At 39.1% G+C, this 18,573-nt stretch overlaps 3 protein-coding genes and 1 long non-coding RNA gene across 16 annotated transcripts in view; 1 reads left to right on the top strand and 3 right to left on the bottom strand.

Moving 5' to 3' along the window:
- Window positions 1-18,573, bottom strand: part of LOC120426217 (putative thiamine transporter SLC35F3) — a 169,965-nt gene that overhangs the window by 61,054 nt on the left and 90,338 nt on the right. The window lies entirely within an intron of this gene.
- The window catches only part of LOC120426219 (dendritic arbor reduction protein 1-like), a 45,187-nt gene that overhangs the window by 12,934 nt on the left and 13,680 nt on the right, over window positions 1-18,573 (top strand). The gene's annotated exons all lie outside the window — the stretch shown is intronic.
- Window positions 1-18,573, bottom strand: part of LOC128093830 (uncharacterized) — a 94,004-nt gene that overhangs the window by 65,057 nt on the left and 10,374 nt on the right. The window lies entirely within an intron of this gene.
- Window positions 9,662-10,730, bottom strand: LOC128093828 (AT-rich interactive domain-containing protein 2-like). 2 transcript variants are annotated; one of them, XM_052711659.1, is made up of 3 exons: window positions 10,412-10,730; window positions 10,289-10,351; window positions 9,662-10,219 (listed from the first exon to the last, which is right to left on the bottom strand). In XM_052711659.1, the coding sequence occupies exons 1-2, from the start codon at window positions 10,706-10,708 to the stop codon at window positions 10,298-10,300; spliced, it is 351 nt and encodes a 116-aa protein (XP_052567619.1). In that variant the 5' UTR covers window positions 10,709-10,730; the 3' UTR covers window positions 9,662-10,219; window positions 10,289-10,297. The 2 variants fall into 2 exon arrangements, with proteins under 2 accessions (XP_052567619.1, XP_052567618.1); XM_052711658.1 differs by having other exon boundaries at window positions 9,670-10,351; window positions 10,412-10,729.

The following is an 18,573-nucleotide window of genomic DNA, read 5'->3' as shown; positions in this document are numbered from 1 at the left end:
AATAAGATATTTTTTTTAATTCAATAATATTATATTTAGTATAACTGTAATACAGTGCCATCCAGTTTATGGCAACACCCGATTTTGGCAACATCTAAATTACCTTGATGATATTTCAAAAAAATCATCTATTTCGTTCATTGCGTGATTTATGAATATTCCCTTAAACCACATACGGCATCATGAAGAGTTAACAGCACACAGCTAAAAAAGTAGTAATCCAGCTGCGTGTAAAAGGCCTGGGTGTAAAATAAATATTGTATTATTTTATGCAATTTTATGTGATTTTACACCCTGAAATATGTAGCCCATCAGTATGGGAAACCTACTTGACCGAAATGTCAAGCTCATATATGCGTTTATCCTTACAGCTTTTCATCGGTCTGATGGCCGATTGGGCTAAGGCGCCAGTCCTTACTGTTGGTGCTGGGTTTGAATCCCGTCGGATGCAACTTTTTTTTTGTGTTTGCAAAAATTGTACATGCAGTGTGTAATATTAAGTGTTTATTTTGACGAAGGTGATGTGCATGCTTTTGCATGCGATTTTACCATCGGATTTTTTGCTATGCACTAGCGTGCCCAGCTCTTTGAGGAAGGTGGGGTAATAATATGGACGTTTTGAAAAATACGTCATTTGTGGACACCCCCTGACCAAATTTAGAAACAAATTTCTGAGGATGGTGGGGAAGTTGCCCCATGTTGCCCCACCTTGTGCACGCTAGTGGTTAACAGTGTTCATTCATGGTTCTCACACAAATATTAGTAGTTTTTTTTTTTCTTTAAAAACACTTCTTAAGATTTTCCGATTTTGCAACATAACAATCACGTCGTGTCGGCAAAAACGGGATGACATTGTAATGTTGGGCTTGAAATGTTTATTATTATGTTTTTTTTTTTGTTGTTTTACCTAGGTTGTCGCTAAAATACGAAGGTTATCATAATTCATTTTAACGAATTGCTTCCAGTTTTGGGTCAGTTAGTTGTCTTTATTAACTTTTTTTTTTTTGGTATGTTAAGTTGAATTTCCCAAGAAATTCGATAATTATATTTTCAGACATAAGCTCTTGTGTCCGGTGTCTACTAAACCATAACCATATAAATTGGTGCACAACTTGTTGTTTAGTAGCATGATGTCAATAAAAACTCTTTTGCCTTCCTCACTGAGTTATGGCTATATCCTGCTAGAAAAATGAACTTTTTATTAAAAGCTCGAAGACCCACCTTCATGTATATATATCACTTCGGATAATCGAAACTTCGGATAATCGAATCACGATTTTTTTTTCGTTGTCTAATTTTTGATTGTCGAGCTTAGGTATGACCCCTAAACTACGCTAAAATGATTTAGAATTTTTAAATCCAAGATGGCGGCCAAAATGGCGGTGATGCAATATTGAAAAAATGCATTTTATTTTTTAATAGGCAATCAACAACTCAAATTTGACTAAAATGGGGTCGTAGAACTCAAATGTTATGTTTAAAACAAGAAAATGAAAAAAAAACATCATCCAACCCATCGTTGGTTAGGTAATTGAAAGACCTTTACAATGAGTCCAAAACATCGAAGATCTGGCAACCCTGCCTCGAATTATGACCACTTAAGTGATATTATAAAAGGAAGATGAAATTTGTGTCTAAACCCTCCATATTACTCATTGTTTGGTAAAGAGAACCACATTAAGTTAGTTTTTTTAAATTTATTTCAAAACAAATTACCCATAATTAAATTGACTATTAAAAAAGTCATTTAAAATATTGGAAAAAATACAAAGTCTTCAATGCTAGTCTATGATTCACCTAACAAAGAGAAATGTATCGATAGTGCACATCACCCATCGTAAATGCGCTGGCGTTCAAGCTTGACGACTTTGCAATTTTGGCATAAAGGGGGAGGGGGGGGGGGTGGGGTTTGAAAATACACGTTTTGTTTGGCTGACCGTTCTGAGCATTGTCCCGAAGTTTGGTTGAAATTGGTTGCCGAAGTCGCGAGTTATAATTGAAAATGTTTACGGTATTCGGACCTGTGCGCGTGTCAAACGCGTTCTGACCTGAAATCCCTTTCGGCAGTTGTCGCACTTACATCAATTTTCAGAGTGTGTCAAGATAGCACGACAAGATTGAAACGTTTTCATATGAAAAGTGACAACTATGCACGGAGTTTTTTCGGTTTTATTAAATATCTCAGGATTGAAATCGAATTTTGGGGATCTGTGAAGGTCAAAAGGTGAGGCGTTCTTAACTCAATTGGGCCCAAAATGCACGTGCGACAAGTTAGCACGACAGCGACGAAATGGTGATAATCTAGAATAAAATGAATACAATTAAAAAAAGCTTATGTTTTGGTACTGCAGTCCTGGACCTGATGCAAGGTCTAAATTTAAACTAATTTAACAACAAATTGAAAATGAAAAAAAAGTTGACAAGTTAAGTAAACAGCAAAGTTTGTTTTATTTTTTTTACTCAAGTTACACCAACACCCCAACTAACTAGCCAACTCATTCTGCTACAGTTTTACAATCTGGCCGCGGCGGATCAACCTGTTGATGGTTGCTTCTTCATTTGCTGCGGCTGCCGAGGCAGATATTATCCAACTTCTTGAAGAAATACGCGGCGGCGATGGTGGCGTTGGATAATCCGAACCTGAGAGCCTTTGCCAGAGGCTCGTCGTTTTTTGTTTTGTTTTTGATGGTTACGGTAGACCCCCGGCACGCACCGGCCGTCTATTGCGACGACCATCACCAACTATGCTCAGTGATGGGTATCGTGCTGCGGATGGGTCTAATTTATAGAAAAAAAATCGAAAAACTACATGTGCGTTGGCAGCAGGTGGCAACACTGGCACTGCTCGAGGATATGCCGGTAATCGGTTAAAATAGATCAAATTAAGTGGGTATTTGTTTTACCGCAAATCGTTAAATGCTTTGCGGCGGTTGGTTAAGCTGGTTGATCCAATCGGGGGAACTAATAATATGAAACGATTCAGATAAATTTTTATTAAGGAAGTTTCCTTGGCAGTTATTTGAGATCACTTTGGTGCAAAATTGTAAGGATTTTAAAAATTGATATTGCTATCAGAAATAAGTTGAAGTTCATCGTTTACCTTTTGGTTTTGAACTTCTTTGAAATAAAAAAAAATTGAACATTCAAACTTTTTTTAAGATAACACTTCAACGGAGGAAGATGTTGTTATCTACTTCCAATGAAATCAGTTTTGAGGCTGGTTCCAATAAATTTTAGGGTCATTCACTAATCACGTGGAAGCTTTTTTTGTTAATTCTTTCATTTCGTCTTAACGGCGCTTTGGAAATTTGTGTCAAACAAAGCTTGGAAAGTTAGCTGTGTCACTTTAAAAATCTTTTTTTTTTATTTTATTTTTTTAATTCAACGAGGCTTTGCCCAAATGGATAAGTACGATAAGTGCTGGAAAAATCGAGTTTTGCTATGAGTTGATTCTGCACTTCTGGGTATTAAATGAAAAATATAAAATTGTTGATGGATGACTTATTTAAAAAAAAATATCCAAATACGAAATGTTTCCGCTGCACAGATATTTCAAACAAACTGGCAGAAAACCTCACCAAAGCTACCTCCGACACCCAAGAACTCCACAAGAACCGCACCGGTAGCAGAGACTTCAACGAAGCGGAAAATCGCGCGACGAACCTCTCCCCCATCGGAATGTCCACAACAGTTTAGTTGATTAATGGACCCTGTCACGCGCATCGCAACCAAGGAAGGGACAATTCAATTCAGCGGCTCGACCTCGATCGTACCTTCGATTGATCGCCACAAACCTTCATGGCCACTGGCCTTGAACGACCCTGGGCCCGTGCGCATAAGCCACTTAGCCGCCGCCGAGTTGGTCGCCGATTGGTTTTGCGGGGTTTTTAATTGGATATTGGCCGGTGTCAAAATTGGATTAGCCTCAAACGACTTTGATGGCTTGGGAGCTAGTTCTTAGACGCCGACTACGACGACGACGACAGCAAAGGTGAATAAACTATAAAACCGAACCATGGTTGACCGCGGATTTCGCCGAGACAGGTGAAGGGATTTGGGCAGCTTATGCGGTTTTGCGCGGCCTGGGTAGACCAATATTCTTTTTTTTTTTTTTTTGCTGAAGAGCTTTGGCGAAAATGACCTCAACGAATTGAAGTTTTGCATTTTGGCATGTTTGCAGTTGAACTTGGAGACTCTGTTTTTTTTTTTTACTTCACTACTCGCTGCTGGTCAAAACGAGTTCTGCTTGGGTGCAGTTTTGCATTTTTGCTGATCTGTCCATGCGGTATTGAAGGTAGATTTTGATCGTTGATCTACAAGTTCACATGTGCCGCATGGTGTGTTCTTCGAGAGGGACCGGAGGAATTTCGTCAGCTTAGCTTTGGAAGGTTTTTCAGCGAGGGTTTTCGATCAACCTTGCAGCATGATTGAGTTGGAACTTTGATGGGTTTGTCGTATGTGGGTCATTTTAGACGAGCTTTTATTGAGGCAGGATGTAGCAGTTTCGAAGTAGTTTTAAGGCAGTTATTAGACAAAAAACGATTGTTTTCTATATTGAATATGTTTGTATGCTTCGAATATTTATTTATGAAACTTTTATGAAACATCATTTTAACACGCTCACGATCAATATTGAATTATTTTAAAAACCATATATCTTGTAATAGTTTCTAACAAGTTCCTTATTTTAAAAACGTTACTAAATCCACCGTAAGGTGGTTGGTGCCTTCCTCACATTCGTATATTGAATACATTTAGTAAAAATATCATCATTCCCCTTTAACAAGTTTAACACGTTTAGCTTTATCAATCACTTTTTTTAAATAGATTGTCAGATCAATCTTTTGGGCTTGTTGGAAATGTCTTTCAAATATCTTTTGTCTTTTGATTACCTATCCAACGATGGGTCACATGATAGTTCCGAACAACGTATTCATCAAACTATCTGAGTTCCGGCCTCCAAAAGGTGAATAAAAAACACTTAAGTGCTTATAACTTTTATTAGGGTTGTCAGATCTTCAATGTTTCGGGCTGGTTGGAAAGGTTTTTTGATTACCCATCCAACGATAGGTTGCATGCAAGATCCGGACAACGTTTACATCAAATTATGTGAGATCCGGCCTCCAAAATGTGTTCAAATAACACTTAAGTGCTTATAACTTTTGATAGGGTTGTCAGATCTTTAATGCTTTGGACCCGTTGGAAAGGTCTTTCAAATACGGGAGCGTTCTTTTATTACGTAACGCAAAATTTTGGGTTTTTGACCCGCCTATTGTAACAAATCGTAACAGATGAGCGATCCCCCCTACCCCCTGTAACACGTAACTCAAGGTCTTTTTGCAATTTTGTATGAGTGCTTATATGAAAAATTTTCGCTATGTAACAGAATTTTTCATCACTCCCCCCTTCCGCCAATTTCCGTAACATTTCGTAACAGACTCCGACACTCCGACTCTGAGATTTCGGTCATTCGATTTTTTTTTTGTATTTTTTAATCCGGCTGAAACTTTTTTGGTGCCTTCGGTATGCCCAAAGAAGCCATTTTGCATCATTAGTTCGTTCATATAATTTTCCATACAAATTTGGCAGCTGTCCATACAAAAATGATGCATAAAAATGAAAAAATCTGTATCTTTTGAAGGAATTTTTTGATCGATTTGGTGTCTTCGGATAATTTGTAGGTATGGATATGGACTACACTGAAAAAAAATGATACACGGTGAAAAAAATTGGAGGTTTTTAATTTCACTTTTTGTCACTAAAACTTGATTTGCAAAAAAACACCATTTTTAATTTTTTGATATGTTTTAGAGGACATCAAATGCCAACATTTCAGAAATTTCCAGAATGGGCAAAAAATCTTTAACCGAGTTATGATTTTTTGAATCAATACAGATTTTTTCAAAAAATCGAAATATTGGTCGCAAAAATTTTTCAACTTCATTTTTCGATGTAAAATCGAATTTGCAATCAAAAAATTCTTTAGTGAAATTTTGATAAAGTGCACCGTTTTCAAGTTGTAGCCATTTTTAGGTAACTTTTTTGAAAATAGTCGCAGTTTTTCATTTTTTAAAATTAGTGACCATGTTTGCCCACCTTCGAAAAAAATATTTGAAAAGCTGAGAAAATTCTCTATATTTTGCTATTTTGAACTTTGTTGATACGACCCTTAGTTGCTGAGATATTGCCATGCAAAGGTTAAAAAACAGGAAAATTGATGTTTTCTAAGTCTCAACCAAACAACCCACCATTTTCTAATGTCGATATCTCAGCAACTAATGGTCCGATTTACAATGTTAAAATATGAAACATTCGTGAATTTTTCAATCTTTTCGAAAAAAATATTTTCAAAATTTTGTAAACCAAAACTAACATTTTAAAAGAGCGTAATATTGAATGTTAGGCCCTGTTGAAATGTTAGTCTTGATTTTAAATTTTTGAAAATATTTTTTTCGAAAAGATCGGAAAATTTCACGAATGTTTCATATTTTAACATTTTAAATCGGACTATTAGTTGCTGAAATAACGACATTAGAAAATTAAAAATTACCAATTTTTTTTACCGTGTATCATTTTTTTTCAGTGTAGTCCATATCCATACCTACAACTTTGCCGAAGACACCAAATCGATCAAAAAATTCCTTCAAAAGATACAGATTTTTGAATTTTCACATATCATTTTTGTATGGACAGCTGCCAAATTTGTATGGAAAATCATATGAACGAACTAATGATGCAAAATGGCTTCTTTGGGCATACCGAAGGCACCAAAAAAGTTTCTGCCGGATTAAAAAATACAAAAATTTAAATTAAAGAAACAGACTTTTGCTCAGAATTTGATTATGAGTCGATATGGATACGTGAAGGTGAGTCTATGACGTCAAATTAAGAAGTCCATTTTTCTGAGTGATTTTATAGCCTTTCCTTAGTAAGGTGAAAAATGCAAAAGCACTTTAAAGAAAACGTCGTTTTTGTTTTTTTCAATTTCGCTATAAACCGCTATAAAACCTATCAGCCAAAACCAACATTAAAACCACTTAGTCGTAACAACCTCCCCAGAACCCCGATAAACCCCTCTTAAAACCCAAAAGGACCTCCGCAAAAGGTTGTTACGACCTTTTAACAAAACCTTCATAGGAGTTCAAGGCTTTACAATTGAATCCTAACAACCTCCTCAAAGCCTTAATAAAACCTTGGTTAAAACCTAGCCAGGAGTTATGGAAAATGACATTTCATACGTCTTCAAACGTCTTATGCCAAACAGGGTTTAATCTAGCACAAAATAAGCCTTCGTCTTGCCAAATGATAAAATGGAGATGGTTTCCAAAATTGGCGATGATGAAAGAAAATATATTGGAGGTCAATCACATTCAATCAGACCACGCGTTTAACACCATATTTATGCATTGCTGTTTGGCCGCGATAAATGCTTTTTTAGGAACTTATGGTTTTAAGTAAGCTTTTTGCATGCCTATTGGCAATTGACACACCGATAGAAATACCACAGACAAACAGACGTGACTCTCCATACAAATTATTATTGAAATCCATCGTCCTTCATCAAACCACCAAATCACGGTGACGTCAGCGCTGCCTGGTGAGCTGATGCCGAAGCGTAGCCCAAACATACCAATACAAACCCTTCACTGTCATGTGTCATGTCAATGTATGCGTGAGACAATCAAGCCATAACGATTGTAAACATAATCAGCTGATCGAAATAATTTTGTTGTTGCTGATCGTCAGTACCCGATGAAAAACATAAAAATCAACTCCGATGGCCGAAGATGACGGTGGGTCGGTTCCACGGTTGGTTCCGTTTCCAATGGCAGAACTTCATGTGCCAAATCATGCGGCAGCATCAGCAACGACGCACCACAACCGCAACGACAGAGACTAAAAAACTGGTCCTCCCGTTGCTTCCAAGTTCTGTCGAAGATTCCTCCTCCACCGAAATCTCGATACCCCTGGTCACGAAAACACCAGTAGTGACCGCTGAAATAGAAAAAATCCAATTCAAATCTTTGTTTGGAAGCATCCGCGGGGAACGTGTCCACGGAGCAGTTAAGTTGCGCCAAACAACAAAAGCAAAAAGTCGCAAAGATTCCAAAAAACGCTACCACAAAATCATACATCGAAACAGAATCAAAGAAACTCAACTGTAGAAGAAGATTGAGTGGCGCCCACGATCGACGCAACATCGCCAAAAGGACGACCAGAAGCAGCAATCTGAGCAGCAGTCCACGAAGGATAAGCATCAGGTTGCTCCGAAGGAGATGACCAGATGACTCCACCATAGGATCCGCCTTCCTCCGCAGTATCGGGCGCCTCAGCAGCAGCCTCAACATCGGCGGGCTGTTGAGGAGTCCTCCCGGGTTAATAGTGGGGCAAAAGGTATGTCCTCGTTAGTCAGCCGCTCATATGACCCTGACCAAGACTGCCCCAATCTTGTCCAGCAAAGCCCTGATTGTGGATCATCGTTATAATTCGTTGAATCGTTGAATTCCATCATAATTGTTTTGTTTTAATTTGCTGCCTCACACGTGCTCAAGCTCAACTTAAAAACACACATCACACACACTAAGAAAAGACGGGCGAGCTGTCACGACAGCAGCGACATCAGCGCCGGGTGAGTGGATGCCGAAACAAAATTGCATTTGAAATAACCGTTTTAGAAGGACGATGGTTCGGCACTCGAGTGTCCCGTCTGTTTGTCTGTGGAAATACTGTAAGCAAATCCGGTAACTCCGTAGTAACAGTTTTATAGGTCGAATCTGCGTTTGTAAACAAGCACGCAGAAAAATATGTTGTAGAATCAGCCTGTAAGAGGTTTGATTCAACAAAATTTTTGTTGAATATAATCAACGCCGATTTTGCGTCGAAACAAACCTTGATTTTCTTAATTCTACAAAAATCTTTTGTTGTTTTGAAAAAGTTGCTTTGACGTTTAGCGTTGATTCAACAAAAATCTTGATTTTCAAATCAACAAAACGTTTTGTTGATTCAAATATGCCTTTTTTTTCTGCGTGAGCAGTCAAGTAAGAGGGGGATAGACAAAATCGATTTTGAACAACAATGTCATCGATTTTGAAAGCATTTGCAGCGAAATCGAGAAAAATGTTGACGATTTTGGAAACATTTCCATGTTGTCGAATTCAATAACACAGAGTTACCGGATTTGCTTACAGTATTTCTAGACTTGGTTTTGAAAAAGCATGCTTTAAAACCGTTTGACATCGCATTCGGATTTTCAAGACTCTCTTAAAACTTTTTCAAAACCTTAGCCATATGGCTTTTATTGTCACCAGGTTTTATGTCCGAGGCATAAAACCTTCTTAGAACCTTGAAATCAGCCCATGCTTGTTGGTTTTTGTGAATGCCGATATAAAACTAATAAGCAATCAAGATGCTACAATAAAACCTCACTGCCAGGAAATTGCCTTTTAATGAATTGTGGGATGTTATTGTGCCTCGAACAATTTTGGAACACCTGGATTTAAGTGACATTTTCAATAAAAAAAAATAAGACCATTCATAAAGCGTTACTAAGCTAGAGTTTCGTTGGTTTCAGTGAGTGAAGTCACTATTTTTAATAAAATATGTACTCCTGGAGAAAACCAAAGTTTGTGAACATTTGTACACACAAAGAAAAAATACTCTAAATTTAAAAAGATCGTTCGTTGGATTAAAAGTTTGCGTTGGTGAATATTCGTAGAAAGTTCAAACTTTTCAATTTAAAAGTTGGAAAGTTTTTGATACTACCATGCATTTATGGAACAAAATCGTTGTATTGGTAAAAGTATTTTACTTTTAATTGGAAAAGAAACCTTTTATGGCAAGAATACACAACATTTAGCACTACAGGGATAATTTCAGAAAAATGTGCTTGGTTTTTTACATTTATTTAAAAAAAAATTAAACAGTATGTTAGAAAAACACTTTTTTTTGTATTTAACGCTTCTCCACTAGCTTCTGCTTCATACGGTACGCCACCGGTCACTTCCGAATACCCCAGGCTGGACGGTTCCGGATGGAGGCTTCGACGCGCGACAGCAGTGTAACACGATGGTCACGTTTCCGGCCTCAATCAGGACAGTCTTGGAGGAGTTGGCCATTGATTCGGGAAGGGTGGTCGACGTTTCCCGGCTGGAAAGTAAAGTGCCTGAACGGGGAGTTCCCGATCCTGGAAGCGCATCCGGAACATGGAGTTGATGAGGCCCTCGGAACGGAGTTCGATTTTGAGCACGTAATCCTACTTCGAGAATGACACAGATTTTTTTTGGCTCACTGTCCAGATTCATTCGGCTGAAGCTGCGCCGTCGCGACGTGAGTGTTTGTGGGCGGGAAGTTGCTAAAAGAGATGGAAAGTAAGTGAAGTTGGCTAGCCACTGCACACATTCTCAATACTCACCGGTGCTGTAAACCGCCGGCACCGAGTGCAACATCTGCGCTGACCACCTCCGATTATGTAGCTTTTCGTCGTCCTCCTCTTCGTCGGAGGCCCATCGTGAAAATAAACTTTCGCGTACTTGTCCAAAAACCGGAAGTTAATCTTCTTCAACGCAATCTCGTTGTTCACGCAACGCTTCGGCAGCGCCATCTCCTCGATGATCTCGCCCCAGTCCTCACGCGAATTGACCTTCAACCACCAATCCCGGGCCACCACCACCCAATACAACCGGTGCGAATCCACATTCCTACCTCCCATCCTAAAAAAACAAACAAAATCAATAACAAGCCCCACAAAACACCCAAGCTTTCTTCTTACCCATTCCGGTCGTGGAACAGCTGCAGTTCCTGCAGGAAGCTCGTCATTTTCGAGCACTCGACCTCGTCCCGCTCCTGCACCACCCTCCTTCGAAGGCGTTCCGCTGCTGCTGTTTGGCTCACGAAGGTTTCCGCGTCCGAGTCCTGGCTGCTACCGCGGCCGGCTTTGCTTTGCGTCCTAGACTCACCAGCACCACCGGACCCACTAAAGTGTTTGTTTACATTTGCGACTTAGGCGTACACGGTTACACGAGAACGTCAAAATGAAAGAAATTATACAGTCGAATTAAAAGTAAAAACTTTTAAATCAGTGAGCAATGAGATTTTCAAAAACTGTAGCAGTAAAAGTTTTCATTTTCAAAACAAGAAAAAAACTTTTAATGTAGCAAATTTTAACAACTTTTTAATTCAAAAGTAAGTTACTTTTGTCATTACTGTAATATTTTTTTGCGTGTAAGAATGTATTTCTTCAAACACTTTATATTAAACGTAAAAATGTAAAATTCGGTCGATACATCATTCGGTAGATCACAAGAAAAGCTTTAACATAAAGGTAAAAACAAATCATTACGTTTAAATATCGATTTTCCATGATTTTTTGAACATTGGCCGATCTGTAAACTGTTCCGAATAAGTGGGATGACTGTATTTTGAGACTGAGATATTTACAGCATAACATAAAATTTCATTGGCAATACTGCTGGATTTTTTATCCAGGTCTTAAAAAAAAAATTAAACGGAATATTTAAATTCATTTTTCTGAAGACAAAAACATTATTTTTAAAATTTTGCAAATGCGTTTCCATCACCGAACTGTGCCAATGTGTGTGTGAAATTGTTCCATTCATACCACTTTTCACACCTGAAATAGCGATGAAAATTGAGTTAACTCAATTTGCTCCCACAATCATCTCGTTATGCACATTTATCGCGTGCCACGGTGACTTGCAAAAACTAGCCAATAAAAGAAAACCAGCTTCAGCTAGTGAAAATCATTTCCCGTTCCCCGAGGGGGGAAGGGGTGGAGCCTTTCACGTAAACAAATCAAACTAGCAGGGGTCCGTCCATTACCACCTCCCTCCCTCCCGCCTTACCCAAAACGCCCTGAAAGTGACGATGACTTGCTGAATTGCTGTTTTATTTCTGCAAACTGACCACACACTCTTTTCGGACAGACTTTCCTCTTTCTCCGGGCAAACCCCCTTGCTCCTCATCAACAGGCCATAACGAACTGGTTTAAATGGACGTAAATATCTGCACTTCATGCATCTAGTGATGGCATAGATTGTCAGACTTGAAAAACCCGCTGTAAAAAAGATAGTTGATGTTTATTTTAAGCTTCACATACACAGTTTCCACTGAGAGTGTTATTGTTTGGGCGAAATTGACCCAAAACTGACGTTTGTTTCAAACTGCATCAAGTTTAGTTTTGAAAATATCTGAGCAATTTTGAGTGACAGTGTAGAAGCTTGAATCCTGTACTATGAGCATCCTTTACTTAGGTTTGCATGTTTTCAAAGATACTTGTTTGTAGTTTCGCATCACATTGTCTGTGAAACGAGTCCGAAAAGGCCATTGAACCAGCGCCACCTTTTGCCAGTGGCGTACGCCAAATGTCACGCGATATCAAACAGTCAGCGTTACAAATTGGGTTCGGGCCTGGTGAATCCCGCTTCTATTGGCTCTCAATTGCAAAATTTGAAAGTGATTACGTAAAGTTTCGGCGATGCACGTCCATATCGACTGCAAAGGTTTCAAGCTTCTTTTTTTTTGTTTGTTGCATTTTTCTGGTAAGACTACTGGGGCACAAAACAGTCCGCTAATCCGGCTTGCCGCTGCGGCTAGACGGGCTAACGAGCCTAACCAAGCGTTACGACCACTACCGATCGGTTTGAGGCAGGACTTTAAACTTTGGATGGTCGGATGTTGAGAGATTAGTGAGTAGGTCTGTTTGGGCCAGTGCAAAAGATACGGTGCAAAATGGTTTAAGCTTAGAAACGGGTATGTTTACGTCAGCGTGTGAATCATAACAGTGAGTTGTCATTATTTAAAGAGCAAAACATAGAAATTGTCAAATACTGATTAAAAACTATACAAATTCTAGTTTTCTGCTCTCAAAATTGGTCTAAACTAAATCTACCCAAAAATGAATAATGCTGGTGATAATTCTATGTTTATTTTGACAGCGTATTGTTTACCACAATTTTCGTTAAAGTGTACAATCATATCCTCGCCACCTAGTTGATTGGCGTTTAATCCAATGGTTTTGTAAACAAATTGCAAACACACTCGCCGCATCGCAGCAATCCGATTCATGTTTTGTCCAAAGTGATGTAAGTTTGCGCAATGTGTTTGCACTTGGAAAGGTGTATGCGGTGGTTGTCTTCACAAAGTGTTGATTAACTGATTCAACCATTTCGCGATACTGTGAAACTCCGTTGGCTTGACACCGGTTTGTTCATAAACAAATCGACGCTTTTATCGGCGTGCTTTATTTGACATTTGTCATAGAAGATTTGCGTTACCTCAATGTTGATTTACATTGAACCGCTTTGGCCGAAGACACAGCCAAGATCTATCAACATTGAGGTTTACGTTTACGTTAAACATTCACTCGCAAACTGTCAAATCCTACACGCTCACTAAATCTTGAGCAATTTTTAACTTAACACTAATCAAAAGTGTAAAACCAACAGAGTTAAACTGTAATCGTGTGTATGGTTTTGGATTTAAAAGCCTTTTTACCTCACCAAATTTTTGAGGAAATTCTCGACTAATGATGAGTATAAACTAAGCGATTATTGGCAATCGCAATATCTACTCATTTACAAATTTGCCTAATGGACTCCGTTAGCGGAGTGACTTGCAATAGCTAACGATTTTGAAGGTTTCGATGGGAGCTAATTGAGGAGTGGGGCAAAACACACAGCTGGACGGAAAAGTTCGGAGATTTTAGATAGTTTTCATTCAGTGATGAGTTGGTGGATTTGTTTACTTTTGAGTTTTGTTAATTTGAAAATCGAATCAAAACAAATAGTTGACAGCATTTAAATTAAATTTTGAACAACATTCGTGGTCAAAGAAATTTATTCGATAAAGGTGTGGCAAAATTTAATGACAAATCCATTTTTGACATCCATCTTGAAGTTGACAGCAAACGATTTACCGACACAAATTATCACATGTCCTCTATATCAACTAGTATGACACATGTCAAACAATTCCTTTTATCAAATCCCGACTATGAAAATACATTCAACTTTCTCAAAAATCTCCCTCGCGGCTCAACCTTGAAGTTTCAATAGCTGCCAATTCGCCAAACCAAGCCTCCCCAAAATTGATTGTTTCCACTTTGATGCGAAATCAACAAAAAAGGCAAACAAATCCATGCCAACTGTCACCCAAAAAGCACTGCGCCGGCCCACCTGCTGCGTCAAAACGTGACATTCGAAGCATATTTTGGCTCCATGTGGAGCACTTGAAGCAAAACAAACAGAGCACATGATGTGTCCAAAAAGGGGGGTGCACCTTTTATAGGGTAGGCCACCTAATGTCCCCCCTTCGCCAAACAACCCCGCAGAAAGCCGTGCGTGATTCTGTTTACGTTTTTTGTTATGCTTTGTTTTCCCCACTGACAGCGGTGGCGGTGTGTATAATAAATGGTGCAAGCTCTCCATTAGCAACGCGCGGTCGTATTGTGGCTTGCACTGGAAATATGAATTAAGAGCGCGTGACAGGTCCAGCTCAACAGGCAGGCACCAACAACAACAAAAACAACAACAAGGGGGGCCTTTGAGGTTAGGTTAGGGTGCTCGGCGAAAGGACTCTGATGGATCGATTTGGGAAGGTTAGTACTGGTACCAAGGTGGAGAAGTTTTCACTTTTTAAGGTGCAGGATCCTGAGAATTTACTTTCACGATTATCCATTTTTATTCAGTTTTTGACAAAACGGGACTTACTCAGAAATGGGTAGAAGGGGTACCTGTCAGAGTGAGGTTTTTTTTTCTTAAATCTGAGTCAATTTTACCCAGGCTGCATAGAATTCTTAGTGAAATTTTAATAAATGAGACATTTTCATTACATTCTAATTACGAAATGTGTTTTGTTTTGAAAAACAACAGTCAGATTTGGGTAAATTCAACTCAAATCTGTGTTAGTTTTAATGAGTTTTTATCGAATTCAGTGTAAACCTCTCCTAAATATGACGTTTGCATCATTACTCAGAAGAAATCGGAGTAATTTTCGATAACCGTTTACTTTGACAATCAGAAGCATTTGAAATTTAGATTTTACTTACTCTATTTTTTTTTCGTAGCGCGTCAAAAAAACCCCTAACTGTTTCGAAAGATGATCTTAATCCGTTAGCACTATAAACTCTATCGCTCAACATGCTCATTTTACGAAGGGGGTCTTTAATTAAGCAACAGCAGGGCATTAAAGCCCCCCCCCCCCCTAAATTATTGTTTTCAATTTCTTTCATAGACTGTCGGCACCACCGCCGCCGCCGACAATTTGGTAGCAAAGTGCACTACTTTCCGTCCAAGTGCTCTCTTTAAAGAGCATTTTTCCCACCTCTACCAAAAGAGCTTTGGTGGTACGCCGTCGGAACGTGCCACAGGTAATTCTACACCCGTAATTTGCAATTACACGATTACAGAGCTAATTTTCACACCTGTTGCAGTTTCGAGTTTTCCCCCTTTTCAACTCAAAATTGGGTCCTTCTGTGTCAGCGTGCACGCTTTTCGCGTGGTAAACAAACAGCTGTTACTTTGGCCAACATCGAGCTAAGTTTTGTAAAAATCGGTCTCACGTGATAAACAATTAAAAATGTCTTACCGGGTAGCAATATTTTGTTCTTATTGAGTCTTTAAAATCAATAAATAGCGAATCTCTGGACCTAAATTGGATTTATAACACCGCGTAAAGTGGTGTAATCTGATCAGTCATGCTAAACCACCATTTAATCTGCACAAAAAAAAGCTCTCAAGCTCAACTCCACCAACACTAGTGGTTAAGGACAGTCGCCACCTTGTGTTTAAGGTGCCAACTGCTCCTAATAAGCCACCAAATTGCGCCAGTTTGCGGCCGAACCCCGAATTCCGGGTAGGTGGAGTTGACCCCCGCAAGACTTTCAATTCGGCGCGTGATTGCCAAGGTGGGAATGTCAAGGTAGTTTCAAAGTGAAGGTGTTAAGGTTAAAGCAAGCGCTCTGTTAAGGGCGCTCACAGTGACCATAAACTAGACACTGACTAACTACCGCCGTAGGGGAAGGTTGTCGTCGATGGCATGTGGCTGGAAATCAACCACGTGTGCGGTGGATTTGCCAAGTGATTGAGTTGTTTCAGGGCAGGTTGGCAGGTTGGCACGACGTGGGTAGCTTTTGGGTTGCGTTTTTTCTTCTAGTTTGTTTGTTTAATGGAGGGTTGAAATTTGAAACCGTGAGAGAGGTGTGCGGTATTGGCTTGTCAAGAGTTGTAATAGGCCTAAGGCAAGGTCGAGGCCTTAAGCGGATTTCCTAGGAAACATGAAATCAGAATATAATAACTTTTATTTCAGATTCTCGAATCACTCGAAAATTCAAGATTTTAAAATCCAAAAACTAAAAAAATAAAATTTCAAAGCCTGAAAATTTAAAAATCTAGAAATTGAAAAAATTCAAGATTAAAAAAAAAATATAAGGCTTCTATATAAGGCCTAGTAAAAACAAAACATAACCCAAAAATGTTGAACTTCTCGTCACAGTGTCCTGATTGTTTTGCTTCAGAGCAATTCTCTGAGATATCGGACTATTCTTATTTTTTTATTTTCTGATATGTTTAAAGGGACATTAAATGCCATCTTTCAGAAATTTTCAGAACGGGCAAAAAATCTTTGATCGAGTTATGAATTTTTGAATCAATACTGATTTTTTTAAAAATTGAAATATTGGTCGCACAAATTTTTCAACTGCATTTTTCGATGTAAAATCAAATTTGCAATCAAAAAGTACTTTAGTGAAATTTTGATAAAGTGTACCATTTTCAAGTTATAGCCATTTTTAAGGTAACTTTTAAGAGCTGAGCAAATTCTCTATATTTTGCTATTTTAATGTTTCATGTTTTTTATGTTAGTCTTGATTATTTTTTTTTTTTCAATAAGACAAGTGACGTTTAAGCGACTACAACAAAAACAAACCTTGTTAAAAACAACAAACAAAAGCCCACCCAAGTAACTCCAAACACACAATATTTTCAAAATTAGCCGCTTAAAACGAGAGTGCCGACCTTGAGAAACCAACCAACCAACAGATGCCTACTGCATAGTTTGCATGCATCATTGGGACAATTAACCTAGCCGGCCCCAAGCACGCGGAACCCCGGCACCGAACCGGCAGCACTGCCGGCGGCGAAAATCGATTCCAATTTGTTTCCTTTTTCTGTCAATTAGCGAACGAGGACTGTTTGTGAGTGCGTAAAAATTTGCATCTTCAAACGAAGTGGGTAATTAAAAACTGCACGAAAACAAAGCAGCCTTTTAAAGTTTGGCACGTTTTGACGTTTCTAACGTAACGCAACTGTCACCGAGACTGCGGTTTCCTGTGACAGTTTTGTGCACGCTAAATTTAGAACCGGTTGTAAAAAATTGTAAACCGTAAACAATCTCCGCACGGTCACGTCTCGTTGATTGAATAACTTTGTTATTCTGCCACTTTTTATTGCCATGTGTTGCGGTTTCGGCTTTGTTGCCTTTTTTTGTTTTTATTTTCCCGCTGGGACTGTCATTGTTTTGCTGCTGCGGCGTGATTGTTGCGATGCGTGTAAACGCGAAAGTGAGACTAATAAGAGTTTTGGCTCCCGCAAGCGTGAAAGTGGAAAAATTGCGAAATTTTGCCGCGTCATGATGACGAGCTGTAACGGTGCAGCGTACCGTTACACGCCGATGTTGACAGGTTGCACGCTTTACGTAATTTGTGCAGTTTTTGCTCCTGAAATTGAGACTCGAAAACAGGCGGCGGGAGGTGTCATCGAGGGTGTCATTGTTTAAATGGCTCCAATTGTCATCACAGTTGGAAGAGTTTGAGCTCTCATGTTCCTAGCAGGTACCGAGGCGTTAAACGATCAATTGTTTTCGCACTGTTTTGATACATCGTTACACGGTTTCGGTGCAATCTGGCAACCTTGATCATTAACAGCTTGTTAGGAGATAATTAGTCTCAGTTACAATAAGGCTTTCTAGGCCCAGTGAAAAAAAATATAATTTAACTCAAAAATGACGAACTCCTCGTCACAGTGTCCTGATGCAAACAATGATCGAGCTCAAGCTGTCACAGTCCCTGCGAAATATTTTGGCGAACATATCGGGCGGTCAGTCGAAAAAAACGAGCTAGAAGTCGCTTGACAAAAAAACTTTTGCTAGAAAGAGAAAGCAAACCTGATGCAAACAAACTCGCAGCTTCCATGTAAACATACTTTAAGTGTGTTGATAAATTTCTTGCTAGGAAGCCCTATTGCAACGAAGTACCCCCTAAGAAATTTGCGAGATTTTCACGCGTTGGTCCGACAAGCCAAAAAAACGGCTTGATGGTGGACAAGTTGACAACTTGACAGCGTGCACGGTAACACAGAATGACTCATTTCTCAGTTAACCTGAACAATTGTACCGTTGTGCAACATTAGGATTAGGATTAGCAATATCTTAAATCCTTGGCCTAGAAATCCAAAGCCGCACTCGACATTCCACGCGATTTCCGTTCCCAAAAAGCAATTTTTGCCGGACACAAGTGCCCGGCGGCAATCTGGTCATAAGCAGTTTTTGCACGTCCAGTCT

Source organism: Culex pipiens, chromosome 1 (assembly GCF_016801865.2).
Source record: "Culex pipiens pallens isolate TS chromosome 1, TS_CPP_V2, whole genome shotgun sequence".
Taxonomy (NCBI): Eukaryota; Metazoa; Arthropoda; class Insecta; order Diptera; family Culicidae; genus Culex; species Culex pipiens.
This window is presented reverse-complemented; position numbering and strand designations above follow the sequence as displayed.

Coding starts and splice junctions, on each gene's coding strand:
- LOC128093828 (XM_052711659.1), bottom strand. CDS start 10,708: ATGGGAGGTAGGAATGTGGATTCGCACCGGTTGTATTGGGTGGTGGTG. Junction 10,352..10,411: donor GCCGGCGGTTTACAGCACCG/GTGAGTATTGAG, acceptor CATCTCTTTTAG/CAACTTCCCGCCCACAAACA.